Source organism: Chrysemys picta, chromosome 14 (assembly GCF_011386835.1).
Source record: "Chrysemys picta bellii isolate R12L10 chromosome 14, ASM1138683v2, whole genome shotgun sequence".
Lineage (NCBI taxonomy): Eukaryota > Metazoa > Chordata > Testudines > Emydidae > Chrysemys > Chrysemys picta.
The window spans coordinates 7,579,859-7,605,929 of record NC_088804.1 but is presented as its reverse complement, the minus strand read 5'-3'; the positions used below and the strand labels follow the sequence as shown (position 1 = coordinate 7,605,929).

At 54.9% G+C, this 26,071-nt stretch overlaps 1 protein-coding gene across 1 annotated transcript in view; it reads right to left on the bottom strand.

Annotated features, from left to right (window-relative positions):
• CCDC102A (coiled-coil domain containing 102A) overlaps positions 1-24,703 on the bottom strand; it is a 50,265-nt gene extending 25,562 nt beyond the window's left edge. Inside the window, 2 exon segments of the mRNA XM_042845272.2 lie at positions 2,037-3,068; positions 24,492-24,703. Coding sequence (XP_042701206.2) covers positions 2,037-2,636 — 600 coding nt within the window. The 5' untranslated portion in view covers positions 2,637-3,068; positions 24,492-24,703.
• Between the last annotated feature and the right edge of the window lie 1,368 nt (positions 24,704-26,071).

The following is a 26,071-nucleotide window of genomic DNA, read 5'->3' as shown; positions in this document are numbered from 1 at the left end:
GGGTCGCGACCCACAGTTTGAAAACCACTGCACTAGGCCACATTGCCTAAAATGCATTTTGGGGGATTCTGCACTGTTTGACTGTACAGAGTCCAAGCAACATATTGGCTTCACACTGTTTGAACATAAGGAAATTAAATGCAAAAACCTTCGTTAACCGCATGTCATGCTTGAGATTTTCCATACCCAGGTGTCGGGTAAGTTACGGTCGCCACAACCTCTGCATCTCTGTCCCATCACTCAGATCTAGAAAGGCATTCAAACGAACACCCCACCCCATATAGAACTGGAGGGGGAAACACCGTGGCAAGTTACAGTTGCTGTGGGAACTGTATCATTGAACGTTCTGATTTTTGTGCATGTACAATCATCAGCTCAAACAGGCCTTTACTTCTAATTCACAGCACCCTGCAAGTGCATTTCTTTTGATACAGGCCATCTGGTCCTCTGAAGAGGGACAATCCCTATTCATTTTCTTGAGCAAAATTAATATTATTTTTCACTCCGCTCCTGCAGGAAACGATCCCCATTGAGTGCATTTCAGTGGAGTGGGAATGACTTTATTTCCCCCCGCATATACCACTATGAATAGCTTCCAAATGTTGGCAGATGAAACCCGGCAACCCAAGCGTTCATGACAGGGGCCAGCCATGGAGATTTGCCCTCAGACATCAGGATCACACCCTAGTCCAGCACAAAAGAGGAGGGAGCAATCCGACAAGCAGGACACATAGCTGGACAGCTGACCTGATGCCTTTATATAGATCCCTCCCTTGTCTCTGGAGGAGGAAGGGACAGAGGGGTCTGGTAGACTAAACAGGATGGTGAGATGAAGCTAAACTCAAAGCAAGGGAGCATGCCGAGCTGTCCTGCCCTTAACCGGCTGTGTGCGCTCTGTCTGCCCAACGGTAGAAGAGAGGAACAACCAGGATCTGTTTTGCAGAAGCACAAAACTCCAGTCCTCTGGCTGCCCTTCCAGATCTCAGACACGCTGGCCGTTCGTGTCAGCCTCCGGCGGGGAGAGGCCTCCCTTATAGCTAGCGGGTTATGTGGATGAAGGGGAATAGTCTGGATCTGGTGTCTGCCCCCCCTTGGAATGCGCTCAGGATACAGCCCCTGGCAGAAGGAGAACCCGGAGTGGAGTTCTTGCTCATTTCGAAGGGACTCGGGGCACAGAGTTGCCTCTGGGAGAACTTCATTTCTACCCCCACCTGGAATGGGCTTTCTGTTTCAGGGCTGAGACACCACAGTGCCAGGTGTTACGGAAAATGCTAGGTACACCTGCCTTGGTGCAGACGAACCTGGAGCAGGCTCCGGGTATAGTCACTAGGAGACTAGCCCAAAACAGATTTCCTCGCCGCCTGTGAATGGACTCGGGATAATCCCCAGCGGTGAGGATCCTGAATTTGGTTTCTCTGGGTCGAGAGGAGAGTCTCAGCTGGGTCTTCTTAGTATAGCCTTGGGGCACAGGCACCAAACCACCCGGCTCCTCTAGCAGGGACAGGGCTGTTCCCTGATGACCACAATGCAAATACATTTGCTCCTCGACTGGAAATGTTACAGCTTGTAAAATCCCTGCTGGTCCCACCCCAGAGCCCCCCAGCTAGCCAGGGAGGAGAGGGTCCTAGCACCGGGCCGAGCAAGGGGGAGACTGGGAGGGGAAGCAGGGGACAGGACCACCAGGGCTCGTAGGAGTCTAGCCTGCTTTGAAAAAAACACACCCCGTTCTGAGAGCGAACGTCACTCCCAAGGCCCGTGGAAGCTGTTCAGGAGGGGGGTTAGTAGCCAAGGAGAAGGGGCTGATCATATGGACCCTCCTAGTCACAGATGGGGAAACCGAGGTACGGAGCGGGGAACTGACTTGTCCAAGATCACCCAGCTGGCCAGGGGCTGAGCCTGGAACAGAGCCCTGGTTCCCAGTCCAGTGCCTTGTCCACTGGATCATGCCGTGGCTACCTGCGGGCCCATCCATTTGCGCACAAAGGTGCCGTGCATGCACTTGGGGTGATGGAAACGGTCCCCTTCTCCCACCTCACCTTATTTTTACTCAGCTTATCGGAGCCCACATCCCGCACGGGTTCCTGCTCCTGGGAGCCCTCGTTCTCCTTCTCCGAGGCCACCCTGTTGTCCAGCTCCTTCTCCTGCTCCTCCTCGCTCTCCCCTTTCAGCCGCGCCACCTCCTTGCCGAGCTGCTCGTTCTCGTTCAGCACCTCCTGCCGCTCCCGCTTCAGGCTGGTCAGCTCCTTGGTCAGGGTCTCCAGCTTCTGCCGCAGCTGGCGCACCTCCTCCCGGGCTTTGTTGCGCTCTGCCCGCACCTTGCTCCACTTCTCCCGCCAGTTGGCGGTGCAGTCCGACCACCAGCGCATGGTCTTCTCCATCTGGGCCGCCCGGGCCCGGGCCTCCTCCAGCTCCCGCAGCCGGAGCTCCTCCCGGCTCTCCCAGTCCCCGTCCAGACACACGGCGCCCAGCAGGGGGAGCTGGGGCGGCCCCGGCGAGGGCGTGCCGCTCTTCGGGGTGGGGGGCATGGAGTCCGGCAGGCTCATCGTCTCAGGCTGGGGGCTGCCGAGGATGTTGAGGAGGCTGGCCCTGGAGAGCTGAGGTGAGTCTGCCAGGCGAGAGCTGGTGCTTTGACTCATGGCGGCCGAGGGGCAAGTCCACCTCTCAGATTTTGGGTTACAGCAAGTTCTCTCTCATCTACTGCCACTGGGCAAGCGGTGGGGAATGCTGGACCCAGACTTGCTGTGCACAAACATACAACAGGGAGCAGTTACAGCGTTAGATCAAGGGGAGCCCTATCTATCCCAGGTCAGAAACAGGCCAGGCATGATGGGCTGAGCAGCCAGACCCCCTCCAAAAGGTGCCTCAGACGAAAGGCAGACATGATCCAGCCTCTGCTGCCTAGCCCCTGAGAGGCACAGCAGACGGCACCCCAGCAGAAGGGGAACGGCCTGCTACCTCCTCGCTGGGAGACAGCTGGCGGCGGAGGGTCGTCATGCTCTTGTTTTCATGCGTGGGAGACACTTTTCTTGCTTGGCTAGTTTCTCAGGCGACGAGATGACCCTGGAGCCCTGAAAGGAGGAGGAGAAAGATGAGACGTACAAACGGCTGCTTGTTCCTCAACCCAACCCAGGACTTTGCACTTCTCATCTCACACCTCAAGCTCCGGTAGCAACACCCCGATGCATAGCTTTGGATTGATCGAAGGGGGACCTATCGAGGGGAAGGGCAAGAGGCCACCTAGCACCAAACTGGGCATCACGGGAGAGAGGACAACTGGGAAGGGACATACTGGTGCTTTGCTGCTTCTGTAGTGGACACTTGGAAATGCTGCGGCTATTGACAGCAACTCACTGCTCCGGTTCTGATCCCAGCTAGCTGTTCACTAAGGCCCCAGGCCAAAAGTAACCGGTGATTCTGGTGGCCTCAGGTTTTTGGAGGCCCAACTTGGGACATCTTGAAGGGGGCTGATTTCCAGAGGGTGGGTGCTCGGCGCTTTCTGAAATCATGCCCCTTTCAGGCGTCTCAAACCGGGCATCCCTGATTGCTGGTCATGTTTGAAAATCTTGGTCACATTTTCAAGCAGCCACTAACTTTGGATACCCAAAATGAGAGAGCTAGGGCATCACTGCTAGGAGGTGCTGAGCGACCCCAACTCTGGTGGAAGCCAGTGGGAGTTGTGGGGATTCAGCATCTCTGAAAACCAGCCCCCAGGTGTCTCCAGCTGGCCTCCGAAGAGCAGCCCCCAAAATCGGGAGCCCCCTTGTGAACGTGTTGATCTAAACTTTCCTGGGGTTCTAATATTATGGAAAGGAATTTGGTTTTGTCTCACTCTCTTCACCCCAAAGGTCTCCTGCAGCAATTTCCATAGGGATGATACCATGGTCTAGGTAAACTTTCTGTTGCCTCAGCACTGGGGGCTGGACTAGATGACCTCCTGAAGGCTCTTTGCCCTATGCTTCTATACAGGACAACGTGACCGTATTAACATTTGCTCCCTCAGCAATTTCCAGTGCACAAGCTAAAACGTGCCAGCCCTGCCCAGTCTGCCTGGAATCTAGAAATCCAACTACATCCTTTCTACCCCTTCCACTACCACCGGAAAAGAGTCTCCGGTCAGAACTGAGCCTGAAATTCTATTGATGTGCCAACCAGAATAGAACCTGACTCACCTTCCCAGGCTAAGAAGAGTAAAAACGTGTTCTGCCAATAGAGTAGACACAAAGGGAGCTGATCAGTCATAGATTTCAAGGTGGGAAGGGACCATTTTGATGATCTATTCTAGTCTGACCTCCTGCATTACACAGGCCAGAGAATTTCCCCCAGCGATTCCTGTAATGGAGGGAATTCTTCTTCTCTCCAGCAACTTGTGGTTAAGCTAGAATGTGTCTTGTCAAAAAGCCTCCCATCTTGATTTAACGACTCAAGTGACGGAGCATCTACCCCATCCCTTGGCGAGCTCTCCCAGCAGTTAATTACGTTGCATCTTATTTCCAATTTGAATTTGTCCCTGTTCCAGTTGCTGGATCTTGTTTTGCCTTTATCTGCTCCCTAATATCACAGATTTTTATAGACCACCATCAAGTCACCTCTTGGCCTTCTTTTTGTTAAGCTGCTACCCAAAGAGGTGTCTTTTCTGCACAGTTCCCTTTTCTGACCCTAGCTGGAAGCTCACAGTTTGCACCCATCTGCCCCATCTTGGGGTTTCTTGGAAACGCCTTCGCAGAGCTTCCAGCGGCACATGTGTGCAAGTGGAGTCGTACTGCATTCCACGGTGCAGCCAGGACGAGGGGGCCCAGGCCAGGAGCTGGCGCAAGCTCCGGGGGGCGCGGAGAAAGCAGCGCTTGGGGGAAGGATTCTCAGCACACACACAGGAAGCGTGCCCAGCCAGCGGGACGAGCAAATGCAGAGGGATATAAATGGAGCGAGTGAGAGACGCACACGTACACGAGGAATTGGCAACGCCAAGGTGCCATTTGCGGCTAGCGAGCCTGCCAAGAGCCTGTCATCAGAGGCAGCCGCGCAGCGTCTCTGCTGGCAGGGGTGAGGGAGGGACAGAGAGCTCGCTCTGTAAGGCAAGGTGGGCTGCAGCTGGTTGGCTGGGACGTGTCTCTGGAGGGTTGGGTAGCCCAGCCCATCTGGGGGCGAAAGCCTCAGCTAACATTCTGGAAAGCGGATTGCTACAGCGGGCCAGGCCCATGCTTAGACATACACAGCAGGCGTGCTGCATACGGGGCAGCACCAGCCCCACGACCAGCCCCATCCCCCAGCCGGCTCCCCCACGGGCTGCGCCCACTGCAAGGGCCAGGGCCGTCCCTAGGGGGGGCGCGGGGCCCCGGATAACTCCCTCTGCCCCACCTCTTACTCTCCCCCACACTCTGCCCCCAGCCTGCCCCCCTTCCACCTCTTCCCCCAGCGACCCCGCGCTCACCGGCAGCAGCAGGAAGTGGAGCAGCCCCCCCCGCCCCCCCCAGCCAGCTCTACTCCACCAGCTCCCAGCCGCAGCACTCCGCTGCCCGCCGCCGGTGAGTGCGGGGAGGTTGGGGAAAGGATGCCCTCTGCACTTGCCAGCGGCGGGAAGTGGAGCGACCCCAGCCCACTCCGCTTCCTTTGCCCCGGCCCCAGCCATGTCACTGGGGTGGGGGGTTAGGGAAAGGGAAAGGTTCCCCCCCCCCCCCGACTCACCGGTGGTGGGACGCAGCTGGCAGAGTAGAGCAGGCTGGGGTTGGGCTGTTCTGCTTCCCGCCGCTGCCGGTGAGTGCGGGGGGAGTGGGGGGAGAGAAGAGATCCCTTCCCCCAAGCCCCCTTCCCTGAGCGACATGGCTGGGGCCGGGGCAAGGGAAGCGGAGCGGGCTGCTCCCGGCCCCACTAATCCCCCGGGTCACTCTGGGCCTGTGCGGCCCCCAAAAGTGCCCCCCTGCAGTTCCTGCCTCCCAGACCCGGGGGGGAGGGGAAAAAAAAAAGCCGCAATCGGCGGGAGGTCCTTCGCTCCGAGCAGGAGTGAGGGACCGTCCGCCGAATTGCCACCGAGTCGCTGGACCTGCCGCCCCTCTCCGGAGTGGCCGCCTCAAGCACCTGCTTGCCAAGCTTGTGCGTAGGCCACCCAAATGGCTAGGGACGGCCCTTCAGGGGCCCTCGCCAAGCGGAGAGCTGTGCTTCTCCACACAATGGATGGACTGAGGCGAAATTTGACCCGACGCAGCCAAAACCAAAGGGGCCCTAAATGTGGCTGGGCACCAGGACCGGTGCGTGTATGCACGTGTGACGGGGAAAGGGGACAGGCTAAACACAGAGAATTGAGGGGCCTTTGGAAACGGGAGTGGGGGAGGGAGGCTGGATTCACGGCCAGTTTGGAAGCGTCACTCCAGCCAAATGCCAGAATCTGCCTTGCCCTGGTGAGGAAGGACGTGGTTCAACCTGCACAAGTGAGGCGGGGCAGGGGAAGGTGGGGTTCAGCGCGTGCTTTGATCATGAACTCTCTTGCCTTCCCTCCCTCTTCACCCCTCCAAGCCGACCACAGCCATAGGCCGGCATTGCTCTGTTTCACTGTAACAGGCCACTGATGAAAGCAACCTTCTTCCATGGGGGTGGCATTGTAACATGCCCCGGAGAGGTAGTGCTGTCACCTGAGGGACAGGAGCTCTTAGCGCCAACCGTGCCACAGCAGGATTGGGGTTCGCTCCCAGCACGGACGCTGCAATGCACTAGCTGTGGGGTGGGCCTGCACCCGTTCAATGAGATGTTATATTGAGGTTCCTGCTCCCCACCTCCGGTGGCTGCCCAGGTGCAAGTTGAAAAGATTACGGCTTCAAAGGGCCCAGAGGCCATAAAACGTCCCATCCCAGCACTATTCAGTGCCGGTGCAGGGTGGCACCATCCCATTGCAACACGCCAGTGCAGCAGGAATCGTGATCACACCTATCGGGATCACAAGTTTGTCCCACCACAGAGTTGTGCAGTGGTGTCTCCTTAGGGGGTGTCCTGCTGCAATGGGGAGTCAGGTGGCTTCTCCACAGGCAGACCCCAGTGTGCTGAGTGACGGCTCCCATTCAGTGCAACCTCACATGCCTGAGGGGCCATTTCTGCCCTGCAAACCTAGGGGTAAGCGATGGGGATAGCAGTGGCGTTGTGAGCATGCTATGAAGGGAAACAAGGATACTAATTCCCACTACAATAGTCAATAGGCCCCACCCCTGCTCGGCCTAGTCATCCCCAGCCAATAAGTGACCTTCACCGGGACTGCTCCACCCACGTCACTCACTGAAGAGCTGGTGACGCCCTGGGAAAACCCAGCAGCCTGCTCCAGAGAACTGGGGTCTCTCCTCATGGCTCCATCACCCAGATTCCTCATAGGAGGCACAGCCATTGCACAAACCTGCCCTTCCTCGCACTGCTCCTCACACCCAGTTCTCCACTCTGTGCAACTCACCAGCAAACCGCGAGCCGTGTGGTCCATGTGGGATGGCCACCTGTCCCACAGCCCTTGGCCAAGCCCTGAGGATGCCACCCATTAGCCATATTTGCTCCCTTTACTATGTCCCCACCCCCAATGTGCCAGCCAAACAGCACAGGATGGGACCCCAAGGAAGTCACTAGTCAGCAATGCCAAGTGCTGCCCCCATCAGAGTGCCCGTAAGCCAGAGCGCTCCATCTCCACAGCACCCCAGCCCTGGCCCACCCTTTATAGGAGCAGAGTCCTCAGAGCCCCCCGGGCCACATGCTCTCTGCTCTTCCCTTAACTACCACCGCTGCCCCTCTAGGCCCCAGTTCAGCACAACCATCCCCCTGGCTGAGGAGAGCCGGGAGCGAGCTTCTGTGCCAGCCAGGGGGTGGGCAGGGATCCCGCTCCCCCGCCCTGGGCACGGAGAGAGACGTAGTATTTATGTAGCTCTCTCAAACCCCCAGGGCAGCCTCCCCTACTCTCCACCCCCCCGGCTGCCAGTTACAAATGCGATGGAGGCAATCCAGCAGCAACCCCACACCCCTTAAGGGCAGCTGAAGGGAACAGAGGAAGCTCCTTGCCCTTCCTGGACAGCACTTTCTGACCCAAAGACCCACCAGGACCGGGCTCTTCCAGCCCGGAAGCAGGGGAGGGGGCTTCATGGAGAACCCCGTCCTAGTGTCGGCACCCCAGCTGAACTCAGCGTGCGGGGGTAACGGGCAGCCTCTCAAGGAGAGAGATATAAGCCTCTGAGTGCTCTACAGGTCGGAGCCAACACCTTGGTGCCACCCAGAAGCCAACAGCCAGAGCAGGTCACAGAGCACTGGTCTACGTGCTGCGGCAGGACAGGGCTTCCCACGCGGGCAGCGGCGCTCTGCGCTAGCTTTAGCCACTCACTGGCTTCAAGGCGCAGCCCCAGGCAGAGCACGTGATCGGCGCCCAGTCTCCAGGTGCCAGACACAGAAGCAAGGAACGGTTCCAGCCTCCTAGCCAGCCAGAGAATCGCCATTTCACTTGGCCGCAGTTCCTGGCACATGACCTCTCTTTGATCCCTGAAGCCACTTCCACTGGCTCCTCACCCCCTGCTTCCCAGGGCTGAGAAAACCACAGCTGCTTCCCGCTGCCCTCAGGAATCCTGCTTTGTATTTACAGCCAGGCCCGGAGACCAGCACGCTGGAGTTCGCTGCAGAGTCCCTGGTTCCTCATCCCTCCCCATAGCTCGCTGCACAGGCCTCTGCCGAGGCAACACGAGGACAGGCGGTGTCAGAGCATCGCAGCCCGGCTCCGTCAGCCAGGGTCCCTCTGCTCACCGGCGGCTGGCTGTGCACATGCTCAGCTTGTCCTACACATTTTCTGGGCCAAATCCTGGTCCCAACGGAGCCGGTGGGAATCTTGTCATTGACTGCAGTGGGTGTCCATGGCATTTCCCTCAACACTACCTCGCTCCTTTTCTAGCCCCACCTCCACAACTTGTCTCCATGCCCCTGGCAACACCTCACCTCCAACACAACCACCCCTTCCTCTCCGCTCGCCTTGCTCCCTGCGATCTGTCCAAGCCACGGCTGGCCAGAGCCACTTTCCCCAGGTCAGCCCAGGGAATCTGCACTGGCTTCCCTTCCTCTTCCTCACGCAGGGCAAGTTCTGCGCCTTGGAAAAGCTTCAGGGCTCTGCTCTCAGGTCCCCTTTTGTAACCTCCCCCTTCCTAGGCCCCAGCCGCGTCCCTCTCCTCGCTGCTCCCGGCATCTCCTTCTCCCATGCTCGACTTCGCGCCTCCACCACGAGGCCAGATCCTCAGCCAGTGTACATTGGATTGGCCCCAGTGAAGTCTACAGAGGGAAGTGAAGTCAATAGGTTCACACCAGGTGAGGGTCTGTGCCGATGGTCTGCGCTGGATATCTATGCTCCCTTGCCTGTAGTACCCAGTTACGGCGCCAGATGACTAACGACCATCAGCTTTCCCCAGCATCTTCTTTCCTTTACCTCCCTCCCTTTCTCCCCAGTTTGCTCCCCCCCTCTATTCCTCTCTCTCTTCCCCTTCATCTGTTCTGCACACTGCCCCATCACCATGGCATCTGAGCCCTCTTCCACTTTCACCATCTCTTTACTCACACCTTGGCCATAAAGTTTTTACAGAGTTCAGCTGATCCAGGCTCTATGTGGCTTTCACCCTGCCCCCCACTTACTCTCTCCCCCTCCCTGTCTTCCACTGCCCCCAGGATGCCATGGGAGGGGCTGCTAGGGAAGGGTGCGCTTGTTAAGTCTGGGGGCATAAATCACTGGAGGTAATACAGCCGGAGGGTGACTAGGCCTCATTCAGAGTGTGGAGATGGTAGCAGATGGCTGCGGAGGGAATCGCAGTAAAAAACGAAGCAATATTCTCCCTAACAGGAACGTGCCCGAGAAACATCAAAGCCGGGGATCTCCCCAGAGCAGGGAACGCCGCTCCCCAGGGCGCTCACACGGGGAATGCCAAGGGGAGCCAATCTGGGCTGACTAGCCCGTGGGTTCAGAGACTGGGAGTGGATCTTCCGCGTTTGATGCTGGGACCAGGCTGTCGCTGACCTGCCCCGAGCTGCTCTAGCTGGCGGTTATACAGCGATGCTCAGAGCAGAGGTTCGTCTGTCTGCACCTCCCTCCCTCGCTGCCCCCGCAGGCCCTATGATCTCTGCCATCCCTAGGCAGAGCGGGCAGCACTCCCCTGCCAGCTCAGCAGCCATGCACACCGAGCACCCACAGAGCGTCTGCCTGTGCCCACGCTGCCCATGCCGCAGAGCTGCTCCCGGGCCGGAGCCTGGCGAGCTGTTTGAGGGGTGAGATGCCACCCGCAGGACACCCCAAATGCTGGCCGCAGTGCCTCCCCCAGGGAGAGGAACCCCCAACTTACCTGCAGGAGCTCTGCCCCGGCCTGCCTCCTCTCCCCTTCTCACCCACTCCAAACGCTGCAGCTCCAGTAAGTTACTAATTAATTCATTAACTCCTCCCTCTCCCCAGCTCTGGGGAACAGCTGTCACAGCACTGTCTGCCTTTGTCCAAAGAACAAACCCAGATAAACTCTCCCAACCTCTGACCCCCGCTCTCCCCACTCCATTAAACCCGGGCATCTGGCCACTCCCACAGCAACCCTCCCCATACTGACTCCATGCCCTCACGTCTGACTCGTGCAATGAGTGTGCGGGTTCTCTGCTCAGCTTCTCCCCAAAGGTCCTGTCCTGCTCCCCCTGGGAGAACGGGATCAAAGCCCTAAGGCAGGGGCACAAGGATAAGGCTTTTCCTTATTTATAACAGGTACATTGCCTGGCTCTAGCCTTTTCATCCAAGGATCTCAACGTGCTTTGCACATCCCCAGCTAAGGTCACCAAGCCCCACAAGGTCTAGGGAGATTATCTGCCTAGTGCTTCTTGATTATCGGCCCTCCAGCTTGCCCCACCATCCTTGGTGCTGCCCAGGCATCTCACATAAGCAGATGCTGCATCATTCTTCCTGTTCTACAGCTGGAGAAGCAGAGGGGGAGGAGGGTTTGCCCAGGACGATGCAGCAGGTGAGTGGCAGAGCCAGGAGTTATGATCACATCCTTTCATACAGCACCTGTCGCTGCAGCATCGGAGTGCATCTCACAGAATGTAGGCCAAGAGCCTCGCGCATCCCTCAAACCAGGAAGAGAACCCAGGAGTTCAGTCTCCGGGGGGCCTGCTCTGTGATGGATGATGGAGCGGGAAATAATGATCTTGGAAAGATGTACAGCCCCATCCGCCCCGAGGAGCTCAAAGCCCGTTACAGACGATAATGAACCAAGTTTTCCCACCCCCTACTGCCCCTGGGCATTATTATCCCCATCGTAACGGGGAGGAAAGAGAGGCACAGAAAGGGGAAAATGACAGCCAAGGGTGACGTGACGATACCACACAGCTTGTGCAGGAAGAGGACACGGGGTTTAAATCAAAACATCCCATTTCCTGCCCTGCGTCAGCACAAACATTCAGCTCGCTAACTAAATCCAACAGGCCAGCAGCACGCGGGAGTTTGCACTGTGGGGTAACACCCTACGAAGGGACGAGCGTGTGCTGTAGATTAATGCTTAGGACTGTACTCAGAGAATGGAGGGCGCAGGAGGTAGATAAGTGTGTCTATGGCATATTATCTTGATTGTACAGTGGGGGAAACAGCCACAGAAAGGCCAAAAAGTGGGCCCAAGGTGAGGCAGGGAGTTGATGGCAGGGTCAGGAAAAGAACGCAAGTCTCGTGAATCTCAGCCACAGCTGTATGCCCCCCCCAAGACAATGCAGCCTGTCTCATGAAGGCATGCAAGTGAGCATGCTTTGCATGGCTGAGGGGAGAAGATGAGTCCTCCAGGAGGAAGCCAAGCAGGAGAGGGAGCTGGTGAAGGTTCAAGGTAGAAGCTCTGTGGTGAAGCTGAGACTGGGAGACAGCAGGGCTTTAGGAACAATGGGGAAGATTTCCAAAGGTAGTTAGGCACCTTGCTCCTATTGAAAGTCAATGGGAATTAGGCACCAACACAATTTTCTTGATTCTAATAGAGCTCCTTGTTCAGTGTCGGAAGAAAGCGACTCTCTGGGAAATCTGCCAGTGCCATACGGTAGGCAGTGAACTACTTTTTGGCTTGGTGGACAAGGAAAAGAGATGGGCATGTTGGAACAAGCTGTAGCTACTACAGAGAGGCTACGGCAAAGGTTAGCGGGACCATCAGAGGAGCTGGGATTCCCACACCAGAGAGCAAGCCAGATGTTCTAACACCTGCAAGCTTCACTTCACAGCTGGAAATTAACCCTTATTGTATAGTCAGGACCTGTTTAGATTGGAAGCTGTTTGGGGCAGGGACTGCCTCTTCATTATATGTCGGGAAAGGGCCTAGTACAATGTGGCCTGGATCCCTGCCTGAAGCCTACAGGCACGACCATAATAAATAGCAATAATTCACAATGTCCCCTGGCAGGACACATTGCTGTTGCCAACTCCCAGGGAGCTAATTTTTAAAGGCCCAGCTCCTGGAGTCCATGGGAATCTCAGCTTTCTATTTATAAAAGAGAGAAAGGTTCTAGCTCTCATGGTTGTGGAAAAAAAAAAAAAACACGAAGGGATGAGATGGAAAGCCCTGGAATGGGGCAGCTTCTCGGTTGTGCGGCAGTGCCAACATACAAGCCTAGGGAGAGAAGGGAGGGGAGAAAGGCAGAAGATGTGTGCGCGGGGGGGGGGGGGGACAGGGACACACATGTGTCTAAGGGGATGAGTGTAGGGGAGGGGGAAGGAAGCACATTGGAAGCTTCTCTTGGAACGGTTCTGCAGTGGATCAAAGCCCAAAACCACAACATAGTTTCCTCCTGGATCCTCGACTTGGGGCAGAGGGCGCTCTCCCAATGTTTCCACTAGAGCCGTTAATCCCATCACTAAAGCCGGAGTGGGGCTGGGGGAGGAGGGCGGGCAGTCTGGCTGGCTGGCTCTGGCTTTTCCTCCTGGCTCTGGGCTCCATCCCTGCGCGGAGGGGGAAGCGAGCTACCCGCAACTCACACTAATTAGTTGCAGATCTGCCCATTTCCAAGTAGCTTTGCCCACATGAAAGGACAGTGCCACGAGCAGCCAGACAGCACGCAGACATGGGGGAGGGGGGCGCCTGGCCTGGCCTGGGACGGAAAGGGGGTTGTGCCAATTTTCCACATTGCTTCAGCCAACTGCCACAACACAAGCCCCCCGCCACTCCCTCCCAGAGGGAAGGGAAGAGGAGAGAACAGAGGCCTGGTGCTGCTCTTGCCTTCCCGCCTGCTATACAGCCCTCTCGACCCCCTTTCCGCAGCACAGCACCGCTCCCCGGCACACACAGGTGCTCCCCGTCACTCCCGAAAGCTGATCGCCAGAGACAGCTCCCGGGCTACAGAGCGGGACGCGTGTCCCATCCTGTGCACTTAGAACTCAGAGCAAAGTGCTCAGCGGGCATGGAGCAGCGTAGCTCCGACTCAAAAAGCGTTACACTAGCTGAGAATCTGGCTCCCTGGTGGATTCGGGGGGGGGGGGGGGGGGGGGGAGGGGGAGAGATGGAGGAAGCTCAAGGCCCAGTGGACATGAAGAATGAATTCTTTGGTCCCGTTTGTCTTCCTGAAGCGTGGCCTCCTGTAGCCTGCCAGCATCCCCCATGCAGAAGAGAAGTGATGGCTTCTCATAGCCTGGTCCCTCTCCTCCCACTAAAGAGACGTATAAAAGTGAGGAGGATCAGGCTGGGGGATGCCGCCTCTTTCCCCTGTGAATGCAAACCGCAGGAAGAGAGAGATCTCATCCCTTTTCCTCTCCCCCAGTAGGCGGGCGAGAGCCCTATTCTGAATGGAGCAGAAGTGCACGGCCCTGCGGGCCCCACCGCTTTCTGCCGAACTGGCGTGTTCGTTCTTTAAAAAGCACGATCACATTCCTAGCTTTTATGGACACAAAGGAAACCTTCCAACTCTGGCCTGACCAAGCAGTGTTTGCCTGAGTCTGCAGACAGGCAGCGTGAAACAACAGCTCTGAGAGGTGTATTTGGCCCATTAAGGTGTATCCCTGAAACCTACCCAGCACAACCTAACCATCAGTACTCTAAACGATCTCCCTGCCCATGCAGCAGAAATATCCAGCTACTCTGGCATCATGGGCGGAGCTTGCAACTGTGGGTAGAGTGCCTGACCCAAAAGCACAAGGGCCAAGGAAAGAAAGCCCTTTAATACCATATTTTTATCCCCATTTTGAGGGACTACTTTTGCAGCATAGGTGGAAGAATACCAAAATAAAAAGGCAATGCGCATCTGCCTCTGCCATCCCAGAGCTGAGCCAGAAGACAGGTCACCTGCCATGCGCAGTGATCCCTCCGATAGCACCGACCCCTTCGATGCCTCCACCCCCGCGGTCTTTGCCCGTTCTGCACAATCTGCCCTGCCATGCCAAGACCTCGCTTCAGAGCCAGACAGTAACATTTCAGGGCTGCTGCCCCAGGAGCTGAACGGATTTCTCAGTCCAAGAACCTGTGACCACAGCCCTGTGGCTCTGCCAAGCTGGTAAACCGCTCCAGGAAACCCCAATGGGAGGGTGCTGGAGAGTCTTAATTGGATAAGTACAGGGTCCAGAGGACAGTCAGCCCACAGCTGTCACCGTCCCTAATCACTTAAAGCTGCTTAACTGCCCTGGGCAGCCCAGAAACAGATGGACACAGCAGCCAGCTACAGGTCTCAGTCCTCCATATGAATGCCACACATGGGGATGGGGCACTGAGATCTACCTATGCTCATCCCCCAATATACACCAGCCTGCACCTGCTAGAGGGCCCTGCTCCACCCTGCAGAAGGAGGCCAGGCCTGCCGATGGGGTGGGCAACTGCCCAGGGGCCTGGGCGATTTGAAAGGGCCTATGGCGGCCGGGAGCCCCAGGCCCTTTTAAATCACTTGGGCGGGCTGCAGGGCTCCTAGGTGTGCGCACCTGCTTTGGGCCCCATGTTTGGGGGGGCCCCCATGGGCCAGTGCGATTGGACAGCGCAGTCGGTCCCGGAAGTGATGGATACGTCACTTGCGCCCCAGGCTCCGCACCCCCCTAAGGACAGCTCTGGCCCTGGGGCCTAGAATTGCTGTCGGCAGGCCTGAAGGAGACACAGAGTTTAAGGCCAGAAGGGATTATTAGATCACCTAGTCTGACCTCCTGCACATCACAGGCCACTAAGTTTCACCCAGATACCCCCACACGGAGCCCAAGGACTTCGGTTAGACTAAAGCATTTCAGTCCTCAGGAGACAAAACTGCCGTGGGCCACAAGCAGAGAGCAGGTGGGACCAAGGTGCCAGCAAAGCCCGAGGCCCCGGCATCAGCAGAGGATTAAGTCGGCTATGCCCAGATGATCCCAGCAGGAGAATCGTGTCCCATGCTGCAGAGGAAGGTGACTCCATCCCCCACGGTCCCTGCCAATCTGAGCTGGGGAAAAATACCTTCCCGACTCCGCCTCTGGTGGCTGGTTTACCCTGAGCAAGACACACTAGCCAGGCATGTGAGAAAGGCTTCTCTGCACCCCTCAGGACACTGGTCCACCCTGCCCAGTGGCCCCTCTCCAATACGGGCTCTGCCGGACAGCCCTTGGAGGGGAGAATTCCCACCTGGCTGCATAGCCAGGCCAATCTGTGGAAACCCTGGCTCACATTGGCAAGCACTTCCTCATGCAAGGGGTCCCATTGGTTTCAATGGGGCAACCTGTGGAGTAAGGGGCTATTCAGCATGTCTAGCCCCGGGGAGCAGTTTAGCCCTGGGCACGTGAGCAAGAATAATCCGCATCCAGCCCCGTTTACAGCCTCAGATTCTGTTGGTCTCCAAAGTCATTAACCCTTTGTTTCACGAGTCCTAGTGTCTGCAGGGGCAGAGAATGAGACGAGCAGGATGTTGGTCAGGTTACTAAAGGAAGTATGCACACCCCCTTGGGACACCACGTCATCTTCCAACAACCCCACCCCCACCGGAGAGAAATCAGGATTGGTCCAGGGTCCCCAGGCATATGGCAGATGAGGTGGCAATGGAGGGTCCTCACTGAGGAGATGGGAGACTGCCCCCACATCTCTCAGCCATTGTTCTGTGTGAATGAAGGGCTGGTAACGTAGGACTGGGGGTACCAAGTCAGACCATTGGTCCATACAGTCTGGTATCCTGCCTCCAGCAGGGGCTGGGATGAGGGCTAGAGTTAGGAAGAGACAGTTGAGAAAACATCCTACATCAGGGGTAGGCAACCTATGGCACGCGTGCCGAAGGCGGCACGTGAGCTGATTTTCAGTGGCACTCACACTGCCCGGGTCCTGGCCACCGGTCCGGGGGGCTCTGCATTTTCATTTAATTTTAAATTAAGCTTCTTAAACATTTTAAAAACCTTGTTTACTTGACATACAACAATAGTTTAGTTATATATTATAGACTTATAGAAAGAGACCTTCTAAAAACATTAAAATGTATTACTGTCAAGCGAAACCTTAAATCAGAGTGAATAAATGAAGACTCGGCACCCCACTTCTGAAAGGTTGCTGACCCCTCTCCTACATCATCACGCACCCAACCAATTGTGCAACACTGAACCCAGGAGGAAATTTTCCTTCAGGATTCTCCGGCCCAGGGCATTCGTTTACTCCCTGCAGCATGAAATTAGAGGACTTGGTATAGTGGATTGGTGCACTAGCCTGCCACCTCTGGACAGCCGCCTGGAGATCCTACATTGGATCTTGGTTCTAATCCGAACACCCCGAAATGCCATGGAACCTTAGGGCCACCCATAAGAGATGCAAGTGGAATGAGTTTGTTAGGGCTCAGCCCAGCCCCCATCTGTTCACATCACGAACTCGCCTTCCCTCAGAGCAGGGTTGGCCATGGGAGGCTGATAGCGTTTAGTGGTTGCAGTGTGGAACCATGAGATAATGCCATGTACCCGAGAACTCTAAATCCAGCTCTGGCATCACTCTCTAAGTCACTTTACCTCCAGGCACCTCAGTTTGCCCATCTGTAAAATGGGATGATAATACTTCCCAGATCTACCGTGGCAGTTAACTGGTTACTGTCTGCATAATGCTTTGAAGGGATAAGTTCTCTATAAGGGCAAAATAAAAACCCATGGGAGGCCAATCCCAGATTGGAACAGGAGAAGGTGGTGTGGGTCAGAGCTGAGGTTAATTGGCAGAACTGTGATTGGCCTGGCAAACGGTGCTTTAGCTCAGGACCGAGTGCATTGACAGAGATATGAGAGAACTGCCATAGCAGGGGTGATGCAGGCCAGAGCTGAGGTGCATCAGAAGAGCTGTGTGGGGCTCTAGGACTGGAATAGTGGGAGGAGAGAAGAGATGCAAGTCACAATTCAGGTGCATTGGCAAAGTGGTATGGGAATCAAAGACTGGCAATGCAGATTAGAGCTGAGGTGCATTGGCAGAGCTGTGTGAGGATCAAGACCTCGAATAGCCGGGGTTGACTGTGCGTTGTATGAAGAAATACTTCCTTTTGTTTCAAACCTGCTGCCTATTAATTTCATGTAGTGACCTCTAGTTCGTGTGTTATGAAAAGGAGTAAATAACACTTCCTTATTTACTTTCTCCACACCAGTCATGATTTTATAGACCTCTATCATATCCCTCCCCCTAGTTATCTTTTCCAAGCTGAAAAGTCCCAATCTTATTAATCCCTCCTCATATAGCAGCCGTTCCATACCCCTAATCATTTTTGTTGCCCTCTTCTGAAACTTTTACAATACATCTTTTTTGAGATGGGGCGACCACAGCTGCATGCAGTATTCACGATGTGGGCGTACCATGGATTGATACACCTCTACCCCGATATAACGCTGTCCTCAGGAGCCAAAAAAAAAAAAAAAATCTTACCGCGTTATAGGTGAAACCGCGTTATATCAAACTTGCTTTGATCCACTGGAGTGCACAGCCCCACCCCCTGGAGTGCTGCTTTACCGCGTTATATCCGAATTTGTGTTATATCGGGTCGCGTTATATCAGGGTAGAGGTGTATATAGGGGCCACATGATATTTTCTGTCTTACTATCTATCCCTTTCTTAATGATTCCCAACATTCTGTTCACTTTTTTGCTGGCCGCTGCGCATTGAGTGGATGTTTTCAGAGAACTCTCCACAGTGACTCCAGATCTCTTTCTCGAGTGGTAACCGCTGATGTAGATGTATATTCCAAGCCTAGTAACGCAGAGCAGGCTGCAGGCCAGAGCTGAGGTGCATTGGCAGAGCAGTATGGGGATCAAGGCCTCGAATAGCCAGGGCTGCTCTGGGTCTGGATTCAGGTTCATTGGCAAAACTGGATAGGATTCAAAGCCGAGTAGTAGAGAGTGCTGCAGTCAGACCTGAGGCGCGCTGGCAGCGGGGCAGAGAGGAAGTTCGCAGTCAGCCTTCCTGCACTATGTCTCGTTCTGGCCAGCGTTATGCCCAAGCACCAAATTCTACTGGCAACCTCCCGCTAGACAGCCTGGGGCTGGAAATACAAACTCAATAAGCAGCCTTTTCCACTACCTGCAGCAAATCAATAAATACCAACCACTGCAGCTGGCAGAGCCACCTGGCTCTCACGTTTAATGCCATTCCCTCCGCTTAAGAGCGGCCATGTCTCGGGCCAGCTCCCAGGTCCCCAAACAGTGCATTTCACAGGCCTGCTCAGCACGTATCTGCACGTGGGGATTTGCATGGAGTGCAGAGCATGACACATGCCTGGCAGCCCCAAGACCAGCTCTGAGCAACGTCCCTGGCTCCAAAACACCACTGCATACTGTACAACTCGCTGCCAAATGGAGCCCGTTCTTGGCTCCGACATCCTGCTTCTGTGCCACTCAGGATGCTATAAACGCGGCATGGTTCCAGATGTTTCCCTTTCCTTCTTTCTTCTCTTCTAATTAAATAAGGAGCTTATGAGAGGTTTTTCCACACTGTACTAGACGTTGCTAGCAGGGGCATTTTACTGCAATCTGAATGATAAATGCCCAATTTGCTGGGTGCTTTCCAAGACAAGAGGAAGATGCGGCACGAGACCCAAAGAGGGAATTATCTAGGGGCTGATTTTCAGTGTTAAGATCCAAATTTTCCAAGTATTCCGGGGGTGCTGGATTGGTTTGAGCTCCTCTCTAAAAATAGATGAGATGAATTTAACATGGTGATAGAAATATGCAGACAGAAAGTTGTGGCAGAGATGGGACAGACATAGGGCAAAATCCTCAGCCCCGCTCCGAACTCTGTCTACCACATGTAAGGGCCGATGTGGGGTAAAAGGGTACTGAATGCACTGGGGAGGATTCTCCCACTGTGGAAGATACCTGTCAAGCTGTCTTCCAAGCTTCCCTGCAAGCTCCTTGTTATCCCTGGGGGAATTCTGCACCAAAAAATTAAAAATTCTGCACACAATTTGAAAATTCTGCATTTTTTGTCAAAATAATGCAATATAATCAAGTTGGTTTCAATTATTTTGGTAATTTAGTTAAACTACAATACAACGGATGGAGAATGGGAGTGGGGGGCATTGGAGGAAATCACCAAACCCCCTTTGTCTAATAGTAATGAAGCTAGTATTGACCCTTTACTTCTAGCTATTAGTCAAATACATGCAGCCATATGCTCAGTGTTGCATCATAGGCAACTGAGGGGCAAGTGAAGGCTGGGGACTCATACTTATGATTTATACTGGCTACTGACCTCCTCCAAAAAGGTCAGTAGCAAACAGTTCATGGCGAAATTTTTGATGGGAAATTTTTTCAGTCCAAAAATGTAGACCACATGTAATCAGTAAAGCACCATAAACTTTATAAGGCCATACTGTCCTTTACAATAAGGCTCCCTTACACCACGCTGGCAATGTAAAAGAGCCTTAAAATGTTTACACCTGTTTTATACTCCTAGGGGAAGTCACTAAGGACAATGGGAACAGGCAGAATGTAGCAGCCTGCCTGCTTAGTGAATAGAGCCTGCCCTACACCTGCCTCCTCAGAAACACCCCAAAGCCCTGCCCCTCCACACCAAGCATGCTGCAATAGCAAGCGAGAGGGACAGAGTGTCTCTCCTCTCACATGCATAACTGCCCAGCTCCCCTGCAGTGATTTATGTCTCTACCAGCTGCTCTGGGCGCCCAAACCAACCTGCCTGCATTGCCGGGGAGAGGGTGCATGATTGCTCTTGCGGCTTCCCTTTGCTTCCCCATCAGAAGTCATTTTTCTGCGGGGAAGCAAAGAAATCTGCAGGGGCCTTGAATTCTGTGCAAGTGCATTGACGCAGAATTCCCCCAGGAGCACTTTGTGAAGGACATCCTAGGGCATGCGGAAGACATTCCAGGGGATGTTCACCTGGGGCCCTCTTCAACCCCTGAAATATCCCAGAATCAGGATGGTGCAAAGGTGGATTAATGCTACCTTAGCCCCCCTCTCCCACTGGGCTCAGTTCTTTGCTGCGCCTTTTGGAGGGGCAGCAGAGAATCTCACTCATATAACGAGAAATTCTTTACACATGTTCCCTCGCTCAACTTCCTATTTAATCCCAATATGAAAAGAATATTAATGTTGCAAAGTCAAGTTCTCAAAAGTTAGGAAATGCCAGAATTAAGGCTGCCCAAAGCCTTGTGTGCATGCATTATGCTACAGCTTTGAATTATGGGATCCCATGCTACTTTTCCCACAGGGCCCCTGCCTCATTTAGTGCACAGGCTGGATAATGCTCACTGCGGGGGTAGCTAGTCAATATTTCTTTTTATCAGGGAGGGATGGCTCAGTGGTTTGAGCATTGGCCTGTTAAACCCAGGGTTGTGAGTTCAATCCTTGAGGGGGCCATTTAGGGATCTGGGGCAAAAAATCTGCCTGGGGATTGGTCCTGCTTTGAGCAGGGGGTTTGACTAGATGACCTCCAGAGATCCCTTCCAATCCTGATATTCTATGATTCAAAGAGTGGCCACAGGACCTGTTTAGTGCATACCATCCATACCCTGAACTAAAGACAGAATTATTAATTAGCTTGACATTGCAACCTTAACGTTCTGTTAATGTCGTTTTATGCGGGTAATTTCCTAGGTTTTGAAAAAAGCAAACTGAAAAAACAAATTCCTTCACGTGGAACTATCAGCAGGAGTCACACCTTGAGAGCCACAGCACAGCCTGCTCCACTTGAACCTATGCAGTAGTAGAACCAGTAGCAGTAGTAGGCTGTTATTCTCTAAGTGGACCAGCCACAGGGGGAGAGAAAAATCACACAGCTTTTGCCACCGGGTGTCACAGCTATTTGCTGACAGAAGAGGAATGGTAAGCCTCAGAATCCAGGTTCAATTCCAGGTTCTGGAGGGAAATGTTCTCTAGTGGTTATAGACCCTTCTTTCCTAGTCCCACATTCCTGCGCCGTCCCATAGCACAGAGGTCAGCAACCTTTCAGAAGTGGTGTGCAGAGTCTTCATTTATTCACTCTGATTTAAGGTTTCGCCTGCCAGTAATACATTTTAACGTTTTTAGACGGTCTCTTTCTATAAGTCTATAATATATAAACTATTGTTGTATGTAAAGTAAATAAGGTTTTTAAAATGTTTAAGAAGCTTCCTTTAAAATTAAATTAAAATGCAGAGCCCCCTGGACTGGTGGCCAGGACCCAGGCAATGTGAGTGCCACTGAAAATCACCTCACATGCCGCCTTTGGCACACGTGCCATAGGTTGCCTACCCCTGCCATAGGATATACCCTGCCCACCCATCTCTGCCTCCTTACTCTAGCCACACCCACAACCTCTCTCTGCTTGCTCCCTCCCACAGCATGCCTCTTCCCCCCCCCCACTTCTCCCTACCCTCACCCCATTTCATCTCTCTTTGTGCCTCTGCATCCCAGCCAGGCAGCTTCTTTCTCGTCCCCACTGCCTGGGAGCTAGCAACGAGAGCTTTGAGAGAACACACAAGTATGGTGCCACAGTTGCCACTCACTGCGCTTACCCCTGGGGGCCCTGGCCTAGAGCCTGCTCAGTGCAGATGAAATTCTTGAGAATTTAGATGCCAAACTACCAACTCTCCATTGGGTATACATGAACTGAGATTTTTTTCAGAGGCTTATAACTTGGCCAAATTTGGGCCAGTTTTCACAGGGAAAGCAAAAGGCACATCCCTGGCATGAGGGTGACCTTGCCCTGCTAAATTTCAAGTTCTTGCCACAAAACACGGGGCGTGGAGGGAGGACTTCTCAATGAAAGAGTAAATTGTTTAGCCATTACTAATAATGTATTTTTCTCTAACGTCACTCTCAGAAACGGCTGAAAATTTTTGCTGAAACTTTCCAAAAAAATTCAGTCCCAAGCAGGCACCTGGTATGGAAAATTTCAGCCTGAATGGTTAAAGTTGAGGAAAATTTTGTGCAACTGAAAACAGGGTCTTCTAATGGAATGTATCAGGCAACCTTAAGGCAGTGCTATCTGTTTCTCCTACAATTTACTTTTTTCATCTATCATCATAATGCCTAGCTCTTATACCAGCGTTTTTCATCCCTAGATCGCAAAGTGCTTTACCAAGGAGGTCAGTATCGTTATCCTCATTTTACCAGTAGGGGAAATGGAGGCACTCCCCCCCCACCCCCATCTAAACAGCGTGACACTATGTGGATGGACAGAGAGGTGGGTATTCCCCAATATTAAGTATAAATTACAAGTATAAACACAATCACGCATTCTCTCTTCTCTTTCTTCGGGAGTTAACCCCCTGAATATATATCATTTTAGTTGAATTTTAATGTTTTCTTCAACAGTGACCAACATTTTGTTCGTTTTGATGGGGGGGGGGGGGGGGGAGAACTGCTGGTTTGTGTTCTTCAAAATCCTTTTCGGGTTAAGGCCAGAAGAGTCCACCTAAGGATGCCAACTTTCTAATTGCACAAGATGGAACACCCCTGCCCCTACCCTGAAGCTCCACCCCTTCTCCAAGGTCCCACCCCCGCTCACTCCATCCCCCTCCCTCTGTCGCTCACACTCTCCCACCTCACTCACTTTCACCAGGTTGGAACAGCGGGCTGGGTGAGGGCTCCAGCTGGGGGTGAGGGCTCTGGGGTGGGGCCAGGGATGAGGGGTTTGGGGAGTAGGAGGGGACTTCGGGCTGGGGTGCAGGGTCCAAGCCTCGGGGCAGGGGCAATACAGAGCCTCCCATGCACCTAGGGGCCACTGGGATCTGATAGCCGCTTCTGGGAGCCATGCGGAGCTAGGGCAAGCAGGAAGCCTGCCTTAGTCCCGGGCCCCTGCTGAGCCACCGACCGGACTTTTAACAGCCCAGTCAGCGGTGCCGACCAGAGCCGCCAGAGTCCCTTTTCGACCGGGTGTTCCGGTGGACAACCAGCCGCCTGGCAACCCCAGGTCCATCAGATCTTCTAGTCTGGTCTCCGGTATAGCACAAGGCACTGGGGTGACCAGATGGCAAATGTGAAAAATCGGGACAGGGGGTGGAGGGGTAATCGGTGGCTATATAAGAAAAAGCCTCAAATAATGGGACTGTCCCGACTGGTCACCCTACAAGCCACCAGCGCCACCCAGAACCCACATGCTAAACCCAACAATCAAAATGAGCCCACAGTAAACCCCCCCCCCCCCCACGGAGCTGGTGAACACTTAGCAAAGGCCCTGAGCAGCAGCTGGGGCGGACACATGCTCCCCAGCTCACAGCGCCGCGTGTGAGATCAAGCCCGTGCGTCCCTCCCGAGCTCGGCGCTGCACATGCCCAGCGCTCGCACCCACGCGGTGAATGAGATTTCTGCCAGCGCCGTCAATGGGCGCGGGACCAGCCACGCCCCGCCCCCTCAGCTCCGCCCTCCGGAGCCCGCCTCCGCGGTGCGCCCATTGGCCCAGCCTCCCGTTCCTCTCGGCTCGCTCACATCCCCTTCCCCATTGGCCAGCCGGGCTCGCCAATCCTCAAATCACCATGGTGACTCCCCCCTGGGAGAGCTTCGAATTCCTCTGTACTCCCCCCCCCCCCCGCCCTTCCCAGCCCCCGCTCGCTAGTGTAGCCACCGCCCCCACCCCCGCAGAACTGGGTCAGCCCGGGCTGGCAGCAGCCCCCGTCCGCCCCCCTCGGGCCGCAGGCACCGAACGCCCCCCCCGCCCTGCGGCTGCTGCAACCACGTCCCTTCCTGCAACCCCCCCGCTGCATGCACCGGGGAAAGTTCGGCGTTAACTCCGCGGTTCCCGGTCCGCCCTTCACCCTCCCTGCTCAGCCCCGCGCCGCATGGAGCTCCGGCAACAGGCTGCAGGCCACCGGGAAACTTTTCCGGGGGCTGAACGGCTGATCCGCTGGGGTAGCCCCGCCGCCCCCCTGGCTCCAAGGGGTTTCCATCATACCAGAGTTTACAGTTTGGTTCAGTGGCTCTCAGCCCCCCCCCCCAAATTGTTCCAGCGCCCCCGCTTTAGTGTTGTTTGTGTGCCACCCAGAGGCCCCAGTCGGGATCCGAGGCTATGTCCTTAGTATGGTCCCCACAGATAGGAAGCAACAGTCCCTGTCCCAGAGAGGCGTTGGTGGGGGGGGGGGACCCAGTCAGCCCCAAAACGCTCCCACTGAGCCCAAGCGTCACTCACCTCCTTCGCCGTGGGACCCAGCTGGCCGGGAAGCCGAATGTGGAGGACCCAGGGTCTGCACAGCCAGCCCAAACCGATCCGATTGCGGTGGTGGTGGTGACCTAGTAGAGAGGCATAAGAGAACTTAGTCTCCTCCTCCCAGCTGGTTAGAGAGCTGGGGGGGTGCGGAGGGGGAAGGGAAGTGGGAAAAGACTGGCACAGCCCCGACAGAGAGGGGAGGTGGAAGGGCACAAGATACACACGTTCCCCGGGTGGTGTTGGAGCCATGAGAAGTCCCCCAGGGTGCGTGGGGGCCTTGAGCAGGGAGCGTTGGAAAGGGAGGGATCTGAACTTGGAAAACAGTCCTGGAGGAGAATGGAAATATGCACACAAAGCTTGGATCAGCTTCTCAGCCTCTGCTTGCTGCACTGGGGGGGAAGGGGGCTGTGCGCTAGACTTGGCACGGCAGCCTGTTCACACTGGCAGCAGAGTGCGAGACTCTAGTGAGCATCAAAGCACAGGAACCGGAGCCACAAAGACCCATCCAAGGCCCCCAGATTTGCTCCGTGACACTCTGGTCAGTCATCTCTCTTCTCCTCATGCCTCCTGGTGTGCAGACTAGCCCTGAACATCAGCCAAGGGCTCTGCACTAAGAACCAGGCCAATCAATCACAAAAACCCACACAAGTAAAACTGCAAACCCCAGTGAGGTTTTGGTGCAAATGTTCAGATTCTGACCACTCCCAAGTTTTTCGGTGCAGGCGTATGTGTGTGCACCTCTCAAATCTCGGGTTTGGGCCCTTATAAATAATAATAGTACCTAGCTCTTACTTGCATCAGTAGATCTCAAAGCGCTTGATAAAGGAAGTCGCTGTTATCCCCATTATAAAGATTAGTGCCATTTGCTAAATTCAGATCTGGACCTTTACTCAGATTCTGGGCACCCCTAAAACTCATGGGTGTTTGCATGAGCAGAAATTTGGCCACACCATCAGAGCAAACACCCTATGCGCTAGAAAAACAGCATGGGATCATCAGTGGTGACAAGTGGGTAGGACAGGGCTGGGCAAGCTTTTTGGCCTGAGGGCCACATTTGGGTATGGAAATTGTATGGCTGGCCATGAATGCTCACGAAATTGGGGTGCGGGAGGGGATGAGGACTCCGACTGGGGGTGTGGGCTCTGGGGTGGGGCCAGAAATGAAGAGCTCAGGGTGCAGAAGGGGGCTCTGGGCGGTGCAGGCTCCAGTTGTGGGTGCAGCTGGGGATGAAGGATTTGGGGTGCAGGAGGGGGCTCCAGGCTGGGACCAAGGGGTTCAGAGGGCAGGGGGATGGGGCACAGGAGGAGGTCAGGGGTGCAGGCTCCAGGTAGTGCTTATCTCAAGCAGCATGTCCTGGAAGCAGCAACAGCATGTCCCCCCTTGGCTGCGGGAGCTGCAGAGCTGGCACTTGGGGCAGGGGCAGCATGTGGAGCCCCGTCTGCCCCTATGTGTGGGAGCCAGAGGGGAGACATGTCGCTGCTTCCAGGAGCCAGGGCAGGTGCAGAGCGGGGCAAGTCCCCCATCCCAGTCCCCAGCAGCAGCTCCAGGGCCAGATTAAAAGA